Source organism: Salmo salar, chromosome ssa26 (genome assembly GCF_905237065.1).
Source record: "Salmo salar chromosome ssa26, Ssal_v3.1, whole genome shotgun sequence".
In the NCBI taxonomy this organism is placed as follows: Eukaryota; Metazoa; Chordata; class Actinopteri; order Salmoniformes; family Salmonidae; genus Salmo; species Salmo salar.
The window spans coordinates 47,153,757-47,168,679 of record NC_059467.1 but is presented as its reverse complement, the minus strand read 5'-3'; the positions used below and the strand labels follow the sequence as shown (position 1 = coordinate 47,168,679).

Genomic DNA, 14,923 nt, shown 5'->3' with positions numbered 1-14,923 from the left:
TATAGTTACTACAGCTTGTCTGTCTGTCTGGTAATATAGTTACTATAGTTACTACAGCTTGTCTGTCTGTCTGGTAATATAGTTACTATAGTTACTACAGCTTGTCTGTCTGTCTGGTAATATAGTTACTATAGATACTACAGCTTGTCTGTCTGTCTGGTAATATAGTTACTATAGATACTACAGCTTGTCTGTCTGTCTGTCTGGAAATATAGTTACTATAGATACTACAGCTTCTCTGTCTGGTAATATAGTTACTATAGATACTACAGCTTGTCTGTCTGGTAATATAGTTACTATAGTTACTACAGCTTGTCTGTCTGTCTGGTAATATAGTTACTATAGTTACTACAGCTTGTCTGTCTGTCTGGTAATATACACTGCTCCAAAAAATAAAGGGAACACTAAAATAACACATCCTAGATCTGAATGAATGAAATAATGTTATTAAATACTTTTTTCTTTATATAGTTGAATGTGCTGACAACAAAATCACACAAAAATAATCAATGGAAATCCAATTTATCAACCCATGGAGGTCTGGATTTGGAGTCACACTCAAAATTAAAGTGGAAAACCACACTACAGGCTAATCCAACGTTGATGTAATGTCCTTAAAACAAGTCAAAATGAGGCTCAGTAGTGTGTGTGGCCTCCACGTGCCTGTATGACCTCCCTACAACGCCTTGGCATGCTCCTGATGAGGTGGCGGATGGTCTCCTGAGGGATCTCCTCCCAGACCTGGACTAAAGCATCCGCCAACTCCTGGACAGTCTGTGGTGCAACATGGCGTTGGTGGATGGAGCGAGACATGATGTCCCAGATGTGCTCAATTGGATTCAGGTCTGGGGAACGGGCGGCCCAGTCCATAGCATCAATGCCTTCCTCTTGCAGGAACTGCTGACACACTCCAGCCACATCAGGCCTAGCATTGTCTTGCATTAGGAGGAACCCAGGGCCAACCGCACCAGCATATGGTCTCACAAGGGGTCTGAGGATCTCATCTCGGTACCTAATGGCAGTCAGGCTACCTCTGGCGAGCACATGGAGGGCTGTGCGGCCCCCCAAAGAAATGCCACCCCACACCATGACTGACCCACTGCCAAACCGGTCATGCTGGAGGATGTTGCAGGCAGCAGAACGTTCTCCACGGCGTCTCCAGACTCTGTCACGTCTGTCATGTGCTCAGTGTGAATCTGCTTTAATCTGTGAAGAGCACAGGGCGCCAGTGGCGAATTTGCCAATCTTGGTGTTCTCTGGCAAATGCCAAACGTCCTGCACGGTGTTGGGCTGTAAGCACAACCCCCACCTGTGGACGTCGGGCCCTCATACCACCCTCATAGAGTCTGTTTCTGACCGTTTGAGCAGACACATGCACATTTGTGGCCTGCTGGAGGTCATTTTGCAGGGCTCTGGCAGTGCTCCTCCTGCTCCTCCTTGCACAAAGGCGGAGGTAGCGGTCCTGCTGCTGGGTTGTTGCCCTCCTACGGCCTCCTCCACGTCTCCTGATGTACTGGCCTGTCTCCTGGTAGCGCCTCCATGCTCTGGACACTACGCTGACAGACACAGCAAACCTTCTTGCCACAGCTCGCATTGATGTGCCATCCTGGATGAGCTGCACTACCTGAGCCACTTGTGTGGGTTGTAGACTCCGTCTCATGCTACCACTAGAATGAAAGCACCGCCAGCATTCAAAAGTGACCAAAACATCAGCCAGGAAGCATAGGAACTGAGAAGTAGTCTGTGGTCACCACCTGCAGAACCACTCCTTTATTGGGGGTGTCTTGCTAATTGCCTATAATTTCCACCTGTTGTCTATACCATTTCCACAACAGCATGTGAAATTTATTGTCAATCAGTGTTGCTTCCTAAGTGGACAGTTTGATTTCACAGAAGTGTGATTGACTTGGAGTTACATTGTGTTGTTTAAGTGTTCCCTTTATTTTTTTGAGCAGTGTAGTTGCTATCATTGAGATTCTATTAAATTACTAGAGGGGCTACATCATAAACCCTCAAAGTTCCAGAATGTGGTGAAAATGGCAGCCATATTGGTCAGGGAGAAATCCAAACCAGTCTAATTGGAATGAATGCCTGTAGAGGCATAATCCTGATTTTACTTACGCAGGAAATACGTGTTTACCAATCTTTTTAACTAGCCTCTATAACTAGGGCTCCAGAGTGGCACAGTGGTCTAAGGCACTGCATCTCAGTGCTAGAGGCGCCACTACAGACCCTGGTTCGATTCTAGGCTGTATCACAACCGGCCATGATTGGGAGTACCATGGGGTGGCACACAATTGGCCCAGATTTGGCCGGGGTAGGCTGTCATTGTAAATAAGAATGTGTTCTTAACTGACTTGCCTGGTTAAATAAAAATAAAATATCTGTAAACAGTCCATAAATGTCTACATTTCTGTTTTCTTGGAAAGCTGTGAGTGCTGTTATATAATACAATATCAGCACTAGTTGCATTTACAACTTGTCTAAATCTTATCATCAACTGATGTCAGTGTGTGGCTGTGGATTGACAGAATTGTTTGAATTCAATGTTGTCGTATTGGCAGTTAAAAATGGAATCATTCCTCTAAAACTAGCTAGCTAACAACATACAGAGCAGATACAATCTTAAAGAGAGAGAAAAGAGAGTGAGAAAGAGAGAGAGAAAGAAATAAAGAGAGAGAGAAAAATAAAGAGAGAAATAAAGAGAGAAAGGGAGAAAGAGAGAGCCAGAGAGAGAGAGAGGGAGGAGAGAAGGAAAGAGAGAGATATGGCAGTATTCAGCCTACAGTACCTTCTCTGCACATGCAGGATCCGTCGATGTGTGAGCAGGAGATCTGGTTGTGGCAGGAACAGGGAGAGGAACAGTTGGCCCCATACACCCCAGCAGGACAGGTCAGAGAACAGTCATCACCCTGAGAGAGAGAGAGAGAGAGAGAGAGAGAGAGAGAGAGAGACTAGTGAAGAACAAACACTATTGTAATTACAACCAGTATTTATGTTTATTTATTTTCCCTTTTGTACTTTCACTATTTGCACATCATTACAACACTGTATAGACATAATATGACATTTTAAATGTCTTTATTATTTTGGAACTTCTGTGAGTGTAATGTCTACTGTTCATTTTTATTGTTTATTTCACTTTTGTTTATTATCTACCTCACTTGCTTTGGCAATGTTAACATATGTTTCCCATGCCAATAAAGCTCTTCAATTGAGAGAGACAGAGAGAAAGACACACACAGAGAGAAAGAGAGGAAGAGAGAATGAGAGCGAGACAGAGAGAGACTTTAAAAAAACTTTTTTTGTCTTTTTGTCTTTCTTTAATGATACATCCTGTTTTAATTTAATTATAACCTCACCACTACCCCCCATCCCGCCCCCCTTTAAAAACAAATATCGCACTATGCTACACACTCACCTTGCCCTCCCCCCACGATACAAAACAACACACCACAATAACCAAAACCTCACCACTTCTACAGCCGTATGTCCAACCCATCTCCCCCACCCGACCCACCATATCTCCTGAAACATCTCCCCCAGCTATACAGACAGCCCCCAACACACCATATCTCCTGAAACATCTCCCCCAGCTATACAGACAGCCCCCCGACCCACCATATCTCCTGAAACATCTCCCCCAGCTATACAGACAGCCCCCCAACACACAATATCTCCTGAAACATCTCCCCCAGCTATACAGACAGCCCCCCGACCCACCATATCTCCTGAAACATCTCCCCCAGCTATACAGACAGCCCCCAACACACCATATCTCCTGAAACATCTCCCCCAGCTATACAGACAGCTCCCCAACACACCATATCTCCTGAAACATCTCCCCCAGCTATACAGACAGCTCCCCAACACACCATATCTCCTGAAACATCTCCCCCAGCTATACAGACAGCTCCCCAACACACCATATCTCCTGAAACATCTCCCCCAGCTATACAGACAGCTCCCCAACACACCATATCTCCTGAAACATCTCCCCCAGCTATACAGACAGCCCCCCAACACACCATATCTCCTGAAACATCTCCCCCAGCTATACAGACAGCCCCCCAACACACCATATCTCCTGAAACATCTCCCCAGCTATACAGACAGCCCCCCAACACACCATATCTCCTGAAACATCTCCCCCAGCTATACAGACAGCCCCCCAACACACCATATCTCCTGAAACATCTCCCCCAGCTATACAGACAGCCCCCCAACACACCATATCTCCTGAAACATCTCCCCCAGCTATACAGACAGCCCCCCAACACACCATATCGTCCTGAAACATCTCCCCAGCTATACAGACAGCCCCCCAACACACCATATCTCCTGAAACATCTCCCCCAGCTATACAGACAGCCCCCCCAACACACCATATCTCCTGAAACATCTCCCCAGCTATACAGACAGCCCCCCAACACACCATATCTCCTGAAACATCTCCCCCAGCTATACAGACAGCCCCCCAACACACCATATCTCCTGAAACATCTCCCCCAGCTATACAGACAGCCCCCCAACACACCATATCTCCTGAAACATCTCCCCCAGCTATACAGACAGCCCCCCAACACACCATATCTCCTGAAACATCTCCCCCAGCTATACAGACAGCCCCCCAACACACCATATCTCCTGAAACATCTCCCCCAGCTATACAGACAGCCCCCCAACACACCATATCTCCTGAAACATCTCCCCCAGCTGTACAGACAGCCCCCCCAACACACCATATCTCCTGAAACATCTCCCCCAGCTATACAGACAGCCCCCCAACACACCATATCTCCTGAAACATCTCCCCCAGCTATACAGACAGCCCCCCAACACACCAAATCTCCTGAAACATCTCCCCCAGCTATACAGACAGCCCCCCCAACACACCAAATCTCCTGAAACATCTCCCCCAGCTATACAGACAGCCCCCAACACACCATATCTCCTGAAACATCTCCCCCAGCTATACAGACAGCCCCCCAACACACCATATCTCCTGAAACATCTCCCCCAGCTATACAGACAGCCCCCCAACACACCATATCTCCTGAAACATCTCCCCCAGCTATACAGACAGCCCCCCAACACACCATATCTCCTGAAACATCTCCCCAGCTATACAGACAGCCCCCCAACACACCATATCTCCTGAAACATCTCCCCCAGCTATACAGACAGCCCCCCCAACACACCATATCTCCTGAAACATCTCCCCAGCTATACAGACAGCCCCCAACACACCATATCTCCTGAAACATCTCCCCCAGCTATACAGACAGCCCCCCAACACACCATATCTCCTGAAACATCTCCCCCAGCTATACAGACAGCCCCCCAACACACCATATCTCCTGAAACATCTCCCCAGCTATACAGACAGCCCCCAACACACCATATCTCCTGAAACATCTCCCCCAGCTATACAGACAGCCCCCCAACACACCATATCTCCTGAAACATCTCCCCAGCTATACAGACAGCCCCCCAACACACCATATCTCCTGAAACATCTCCCCCAGCTATACAGACAGCTCCCCAACACACCATATCTCCTGAAACATCTCCCCCAGCTATACAGACAGCCCCCCAACACACCATATCTCCTGAAACATCTCACACAGCTATACAGACAGCCCCCCAACACACCATATCTCCTGAAACATCTCCCCCAGCTATACAGACAGCCCCCCAACACACCATATCTCCTGAAACATCTCCCCCAGCTATACAGACAGCCCCCCAACACACCATATCTCCTGAAACATCTCCCCCAGCTATACAGACAGCCCCCCAACACACCATATCTCCTGAAACATCTCCCCCAGCTATACAGACAGCCCCCCAACACACCATATCTCCTGAAACATCTCCCCCAGCTATACAGACAGCCCCCCAACACACCATATCTCCTGAAACATCTCCCCCAGCTATACAGACAGCCCCCCAACACACCATATCTCCTGAAACATCTCCCCCAGCTATACAGACAGCCCACCCAACACACCATATCTCCTGAAACATCTCCCCCAGCTATACAGACAGCCCCCCAACACACCATATCTCCTGAAACATCTCCACACTGTTTATCATTTTATACAACTCAAATTCCACCCTAAGGCGCGCAGAGGCCATCCCATTCAATAATAGTTAAAGGGTTTGTTATCCCTCCACCTTTGACCCTGTTCCTCCTTGTTAGCCAAATTGCCAACTTTGCCTGAGCAAACATTTGGCCTTCTCCTTATTTGAATAGCTGTACCCCATTATAAACATCCCAACAGTAAAACCCACCCCAACCTCTCACACAGACATCCCAACAGTAAAAACCACCCCAACCTCTCACACAGACATTCCAACAGTAAAAACCACCCCAACCTCTCACACAGACATCCCAACAGTAAAAACCACCCCAACCTCTCACACAGACATCCCAACAGTAAAAACCACCCCAACCTCTCACACAGACATCCCAACAGTAAAAACCACCCCAACCTCTCACACAGACATCCCAACAGTAAACCACCCCAACCTCTCACACAGACATCCCAACAGTAAAAACCACCCCCAACCTCTCACACAGACATCCCAACAGTAAAAACCACCCCAACCTCTCACACAGACATCCCAACAGTAACCCCCCAACCTCTCACACAGACATTCCAACAGTAAAAACCACCCCAACCTCTCACACAGACATCCCAACAGTAAAAACCACCACAACCTCTCACACAGACATCCCAACAGTAAACCCCCCCAACCTCTCACACAGACATCCCAACAGTAACCCCCCAACCTCTCACACAGACATCCCAACAGTAAAAACCACCCCAACCTCTCACACAGACATCCCAACAGTAAAACCCACCCCAACCTCTCACACAGACATCCCAACAGTAAAAAAAACCCAACCTCTCACACAGACATCCCAACAGTAAAAACCACCCCAACCTCTCACACAGACATCCCAACAGTAAAAACCACCCCAACCTCTCACACAGACATCCCAACAGTAAAAACCACCCCAACCTCTCACACAGACATCCCAACAGTAAAAACCACCCCAACCTCTCACACAGACATCCCAACAGTAAAAACCACCCCAACCTCTCACACAGACATCCCAACAGTAAACCACCCCAACCTCTCACACAGACATCCCAACAGTAAAAACCACCCCAACCTCTCACACAGACATCCCAACAGTAAAAACCACCCCAACCTCTCACACAGACATCCCAACAGTAACCCCCCCAACCTCTCACACAGACATTCCAACAGTAAAAACCACCCCAACCTCTCACACAGACATCCCAACAGTAAAAACCACCACAACCTCTCACACAGACATCCCAACAGTAAAACCCCCCAACCTCTCACACAGACATCCCAACAGTAACCCCCCCAACCTCTCACACAGACATCCCAACAGTAAAAACCACCCCAACCTCTCACACAGACATCCCAACAGTAAAACCCACCCCAACCTCTCACACAGACATCCCAACAGTAAAAAACCCCAACCTCTCACACAGACATCCCAACAGTAAAAACCACCCCATCCTCTCACACAGACATCCCAACAGTAAAACCCCCCAACCTCTCACACAGACATCCCAACAGTAAAAACCCACCCCAACCTCTCACACAGACATCCCAACAGTAAACCCCCCCAACCTCTCACACAGACATCCCAACAGTAACCCACCCCAACCTCTCACACAGACATCCCAACAGTAAAAACCATCCCAACCTCTCACACAGACATCCCAACAGTAAAACCCACCCCAACCTCTCACACAGACATCCCAACAGTAAAAACCATCCCAACCTCTCACACAGACATCCCAACAGTAACCCCCCCAACCTCTCACACAGACATCCCAACAGAGACATTAATGTCATTAACCTGGCGCACATAGAAAACACATGATGCACAGTTTCACTCATGACAGAGAAAGGACACCCCAGTCAAACCCTCGGGTCGATCCGTGCCAACCAGCTGTTAGTGGCCAGGGCTCCATGTAGAACCCTCCACTGGGGTCCTGGGAGTTTGAAGAGCCCCCTTCCCCTTGCCAGTCCCCAGTCTCTGCCGTCATCTGCAGTGGCGGAAACATTAGCGGTCCCTCCCCCTTTGGCTGCTCAAACACCCCCCTTACAGGCTCAGACAGTGCCTCCTGGACCTCCTCAGACAGTGACTCCTGGACCTCCTCAGACAGTGCCTCCTGGACCTCCTCAGACAGTGCCTCCTGGACCTCCTCAGACAGTGCCTCCTGGACCTCCTCAGACAGTGCCTCCTGGACCTCCTCCAGGAATCTGTCCAGCAGCCTAAGAGACGTTATTCCTGTTTGTTGTGCCAGAACTTCCGGGGTTTTCCACCGCTCCTCTCCCAGCAGTCGCAGGTCACCCAGTCTTAGTAAACCACCTGCCATCAGTCGCCTCTGCAGGGTGGCCGACTGAACCCATCTCAAAAGGATGGCTGAGTTGTGTAAAATAGGCTCCTCCCACACCCACAGCCCAGGCTCCACACCCCCGTCTCGAATGGGCTTTAGCAGCTGCCAGGCCCTCAGCACCGCAGAGTAAAAGTCTGAGAGACCTGCTGTCTCTCCAGCCTCATGAGGAACAGCTGCCGGTCCAACCCTAATCCGCCTGCTCTCCTCAGCAGCGCGCATGCTGGTTCCCTCCAGCCGACATCAGTAAGGTAGGGCAGTCTCTGCACCCCAGCCACCCTGTTACTACTCTCTAGTTCCCCCAGACACCCTGCTCTCCAGTTCCACCTCCTCCCTGTTACTACTCTCTAGTTCCCCCAGCCACCCTGCTCTCCAGTTCCACCTCCTCCCTGTTACTACTCTCTAGTTCCCCCAGCCACCCTGCTCTCCAGATCCACCACCTCCCTGTTACTACTCTCTAGTTCCCCCAGACACCCTGCTCTCCAGTTCCACCTCCTCCCTGTTACTACTCTCTAGTTCCCCCAGCCACCCTGCTCTCCAGATCCACCACCTCCCTGTTACTACTCTCTAGTTCCCCCAGACACCCTGCTCTCCAGTTCCACCACCTACCTGTTACTACTCTCTAGTTCCCCCAGCCACCCTGCTCTCCAGTTCCACCACCTCCCTGTTACTACTCTCTAGTTCCCCCAGACACCCTGCTCTCCAGTTCCACCTCCTCCCTGTTACTACTCTCTAGTTCCCCCAGCCACCCTGCTCTCCAGTTCCACCACCTCCCTGTTACTACTCTCTAGTTCCCCCAGACACCCTGCTCTCCAGTTCCACCACCTCCCTGTTACTACTCTCTAGTTCCCCCAGCCACCCTGCTCTCCAGATCCACCTCCTCCCTGTTACTACTCTCTAGTTCCCCCAGCCACCCCTGCTCTCCAGATCCACCACCTCCCTGTTACTACTCTCTAGTTCCCCCAGACACCCTGCTCTCCAGTTCCACCACCTCCCTGTTACTACTCTCTAGTTCCCCCAGCCACCCTGCTCTCCAGATCCACCACCTCCCTGTTACTACTCTCTAGTTCCCCCAGACACCCTGCTCTCCAGATCCACCTCCTCCCTGTTACTACTCTCTAGTTCCCCCCAGCCACCCCTGCTCTCCAGTTCCACCACCTCCCTGTTACTACTCTCTAGTTCCCCCAGCCACCCTGCTCTCCAGTTCCACCTCCTCCCTGTTACTACTCTCTAGTTCCCCCAGCCACCCTGCTCTCCAGTTCCACCACCTCCCTGTTACTACTCTCTAGTTCCCCCAGCCACCCTGCTCTCCAGTTCCACCACCTCCCTGTTACTACTCTCTAGTTCCCCCAGCCACCCTGCTCTCCAGTTCCACCACCTCCCTGTTACTACTCTCTAGTTCCCCCAGCCACCCTGCTCTCCAGATCCACCTCCTCCCTGTTACTACTCTCTAGTTCCCCCAGCCACCCTGCTCTCCAGTTCCACCACCTCCCTGTTACTACTCTCTAGTTCCCCCAGCCACCCTGCTCTCCAGTTCCACCACCTCTCTGTTACTACTCTCTAGTTCCCCCAGCCACCCTGCTCTCCAGTTCCACCACCTCCCTGTTACTACTCTCTAGTTCCCCCAGCCACCCTGCTCTCCAGTTCCACCTCCTCCCTGTTACTACTCTCTAGTTCCTCCAGCCACCCTGCTCTCCAGTTCCACCACCTCCCTGTTACTACTCTCTAGTTCCCCCAGCCACCCTGCTCTCCAGTTCCACCTCCTCCCTGTTACTACTCTCTAGTTCCCCCAGCCACCCTGCTCTCCAGTTCCACCACCTCTCTGTTACTACTCTCTAGTTCCCCCAGCTACACTGTTACTACTCTCTAGTTCCCCCAGCCACCCTGCTCTCCAGTTCCACCACCTCCCTGTTACTACTCTCTAGTTCCCCCAGCCACCCTGCTCTCCAGTTCCACCACCTCCCTGTTACTACTCTCTAGTTCCCCCAGCCACCCTGCTCTCCAGTTCCACCTCCTCCCTGTTACTACTCTCTAGTTCCCCCAGCCACCCTGCTCTCCAGTTCCACCTCCTCCCTGTTACTACTCTCTAGTTCCCCCAGACACCCTGCTCTCCAGTTCCACCTCCTCCCTGTTACTACTCTCTAGTTCCCCCAGCCACCCTGCTCTCCAGTTCCACCACCTCCCTGTTACTACTCTCTAGTTCCCCCAGCCACCCTGCTCTCCAGTTCCACCACCTCCCTGTTACTACTCTCTAGTTCCCCCAGCCACCCTGCTCTCCAGTTCCACCTCCTCCCTGTTACTACTCTCTAGTTCCCCCAGCCACCCTGCTCTCCAGTTCCACCTCCTCCCTGTTACTACTCTCTAGTTCCCCCAGACACCCTGCTCTCCAGTTCCACCTCCTCCCTGTTACTACTCTCTAGTTCCCCCAGCCACCCCTGCTCTCCAGTTCCACCACCTCCCTGTTACTACTCTCTAGTTCCCCCAGCCACCCTGCTCTCCAGTTCCACCACCTACCTGTTACTACTCTCTAGTTCCCCCAGCCACCCTGCTCTCCAGTTCCACCTCCTCCCTGTTACTACTCTCTAGTTCCCCCAGCCACCCCTGCTCTCCAGTTCCACCTCCTCCCTGTTACTACTCTCTAGTTCCCCCAGCCACCCTGCTCTCCAGTTCCACCTCCTCCCTGTTACTACTCTCTAGTTCCCCCAGCCACCCTGCTCTCCAGATCCACCACCTCCCTGTTACTACTCTCTAGTTCCCCCAGCCACCCTGCTCTCCAGTTCCACCACCTCTCTGTTACTACTCTCTAGTTCCCCCAGCCACCCTGCTCTCCAGTTCCACCACATCCCTGTTACTACTCTCTAGTTCCCCCAGCCACCCTGCTCTCCAGTTCCACCTCCTCCCTGTTACTACTCTCTAGTTCCCCCAGCCACCCTGCTCTCCAGTTCCACCACCTCCCTGTTACTACTCTCTAGTTCCCCCAGCCACCCTGCTCTCCAGATCCACCACCTCTCTGTTACTACTCTCTAGTTCCCCCAGCTACACTGCCAGGAAACTAAAACTCCGTCCCCTTCCTCCCTAACTTTGAACGAAAACAGTGGGTACAGCTTAACTAACAGTGTGTTAACCCTCCACCACAGAAAATAACATTTAGAAAAAAAAGACCAAGGAAAAAAGCAAGAAAGGACAGAGCCCTCCTCATGCACCGAGAGAGAGAGACAGAGAGAGACAGCGAGAGACAGAGACAGAGAGACAGGTAGTTTCACTGTTTCCACAAGCGATCTTTTAATAAGACCCTCCTAAATCAAAAGTTAGTTTGGAGTTTTCAGGCCTCAAAATGTGGTCTAAAGTTGAGATTAGTTCATTTTCCACACCATCTGTTGTTTTTTTTAGATACATATTTGCCTGAATCCCCAATGAATGGGAAAGATAGGCAGCGTCTAATTCAATCATTTTAGACTGATTCATTTGGGATTCGGATGTAAAGTTGGATCCACATTCACGCAGCAGATGGCATGAAACACATACACTCATCTCAACATTACATCACTTTTGAGGTCTGAAAACATCTGACAAACTTTTACTTTGGAGTCAACTGCCCTTTCAACCCAGACACGCTGTACATATTCCCTGTGACAGACCACCAAGCAAATCTACAGACTACAGTATTGCTTTGATTACAATGTGAACTCACTGTGAAGTCCATAGATCTACTATGGTACAGTATTCTAGTCTGGAATCTCCCCTTTCTTCTCTAAGAATAAAACGATCTACTGTGGTATTCCAGGCTGTAATCTCTCCTTTATTCTCTAAGGATACAACGATCTACTGTGGTATTCTAGTCTGTAATCTCCCCTTTATTCTCTAAGGATACAACGATCTACTGTGGTATTCCAGGCTGTAATCTCTCCATTCTTCTCTAAGGATAAAACGATCTACTGTGGTATTCCAGGCTGTAATCTCCCCTTTATTCTCTAAGGATACAACGATCTACTGTGGTATTCCAGGCTGTAATCTCTCCATTCTTCTCTAAGGATACAACGATCTACTGTGGTATTCCAGGCTGTAATCTCTCCTTTATTCTCTAAGGATAAAACGATCTACTGTGGTATTCCAGGCTGTAATCTCTCCTTTATTCTCTAAGGATAAAACGATCTACTGTGGTATTCCAGGCTGTAATCTCTCCTTTATTCTCTAAGAATAAAACGATCTACTGTGGTATTCCAGGCTGTAATCTCTCCTTTATTCTCTAAGAATAAAACGATCTACTGTGGTATTCCAGGCTGTAATCTCTCCTTTATTCTCTAAGGATACAACGATCTACTGTGGTATTCCAGGCTGTAATCTCTCCATTCTTCTCTAAGAATAAAACGATCTACTGTGGTATTCCAGGCTGTAATCTCTCCTTTATTCTCTAAGGATACAACGATCTACTGTGGTATTCCAGGCTGTAATCTCTCCTTTATTCTCTAAGAATAAAACGATCTACTGTGGTATTCCAGGCTGTAATCTCTCCATTCTTCTCTAAGGATACAACGATCTACTGTGGTATTCCAGGCTGTAATCTCTCCATTCTTCTCTAAGGATACAACGATCTACTGTGGTATTCCAGGCTGTAATCTCTCCTTTATTCTCTAAGGATACAACGATCTACTGTGGTATTCCAGGCTGTAATCTCTCCTTTATTCTCTAAGGATACAACGATCTACTGTGGTATTCCAGGCTGTAATCTCTCCTTTATTCTCGAAGGATAAAAGGATGAGCATAATGCAATACCGTGTGAGTGTTGACTGTTCGTGTTGATGATTTATGCATTGAAGGAAATTGGTTTCAGTCTGCGACCCAGAACATTCAGAACACACACAGACTGAGCCCGTCCTGTCAACCTCAGTGGTCTATCAGTGTGACTAGATTACTCAGTATTATTCAGTTTACTGACACGTTACAATAACTACAGTATGCTGGCAGACTACAGAGACATAACACTCAGCATCAACCATTATGGAGCTTGGAGTAATGAATACATAAAAAAGGATTTACTAAATGAAAACACGAGGCCTAAAGGCAATTCCTACGCTGTGTTGTAGGCCTGTGTTTCCTGAGTAAATCTGAGCTGTACTATTAGTACATAATACCAGTATATAATCCCAGTACATAATCCCAGTGTATAACGCCAGTATATAATGCCAGTATATAACACCAGTATATAATGCCAGTATATAACACCAGTATATAATGCCAGTATATAATGGACGTATTTAATGGAAGTATATAATGCCAGTATATAACACCAGTATATAATGCCAGTATATGATGCCAGTATATAATGCCAGTATATAATGCCAGTACATAATGCCAGTATATAATGCCAGTATATAATGCCAGTACATAACACCAGTACATAATGCCAGTACATAATGCCAGTATATAATGCCAGTACATAATGCCAGTATATAATGCCAGTATATAACGCCACTACATAATGCCAGTATATAACGCCAGTATATAATGCCAGTATATAATGCCAGTATATAATGCCAGTATATAGTCTGAAGCACTGTCAGACATGTCAAAGAACAGTAGTATTTAGGGACGTCCCTCTCCTCTCCTCTCCTCTCCTCTCCTCTCCTCTCCTCTCCTCTCCTCTCCTCTCCTCTCCTCTCCTCTCCTCTCCTCTCCTCTCCTCTCCTCTCCTCTCCTCTCCTCTCCTCTCCTCTCCTCTCCTCTGTGAATCCCTGTTCTCTCTCTGACACCCCATTGAGCAGGACCTTCACCTACAGTACAACACTCTGCTGATTAAATTAATTATGAATCATGTCTAATTAACACAGCAGACCCCGACCAACCCCATGTCTTCTAATTACCCTTCATCTAATATTCACTAAGTTAAACAAACGAAGAGAGGGAAGAGAAAGATGAGTGTTAGAAAGAGAGTGAGGTAGTTAAAGAAAGAGATGACTACAGTAGGGTTCAGTAGACGGTAGTCCTGGAGAAAGCACTAGAGATGACTACAGTAGGGTTCAGTAGACGGTAGTCCTGGAGAAAGCGCTAGAGATGACTACAGTAGGGTTCAGTAGACGGTAGTCCTGGAGAAAGCACTAGAGATGACTACAGTAGGGTTCAGTAGACGGTAGTCCTGGAGAAAGCACTAGAGATGACTACAGTAGGGTTCAGTAGACGGTAGTCCTGGAGAAAGCACTAGAGATGACTACAGTAGGGTTCAGTAGACGGTAGTCCTGGAGAAAGCACTAGAGATGACTACAGTAGGGTTCAGTAGACGGTAGTCCTGGAGAAAGCACTAGAGATGACTACAGTAAGGTTCAGTAGACGGTAGTCCTGGAGAAAGCACTAGAGATGACTACAGTAGGGTTCAGTAGACGGTAGTCCTGGAGAAAGCGCTAGAGATGACTACAGTAAGGGTTCAGTAGACGGTAGTCCTGGAGAAAGCGCTAGAGATGACTACAGTAGGGTTC

General features: G+C 48.7%; 1 protein-coding gene across 2 annotated transcripts in view; it reads right to left on the bottom strand.

Annotated features, from left to right (window-relative positions):
* Positions 1-14,923, bottom strand: part of LOC106593436 (multiple epidermal growth factor-like domains protein 11) — a 380,364-nt gene that overhangs the window by 108,194 nt on the left and 257,247 nt on the right. For both annotated transcript variants that reach the window (XM_045708336.1, XM_045708337.1), the window contains exon 12: positions 2,792-2,912. In XM_045708336.1, the coding sequence (XP_045564292.1) occupies positions 2,792-2,912 (121 nt within the window). The remainder of the gene's footprint in view (positions 1-2,791; positions 2,913-14,923) is intronic.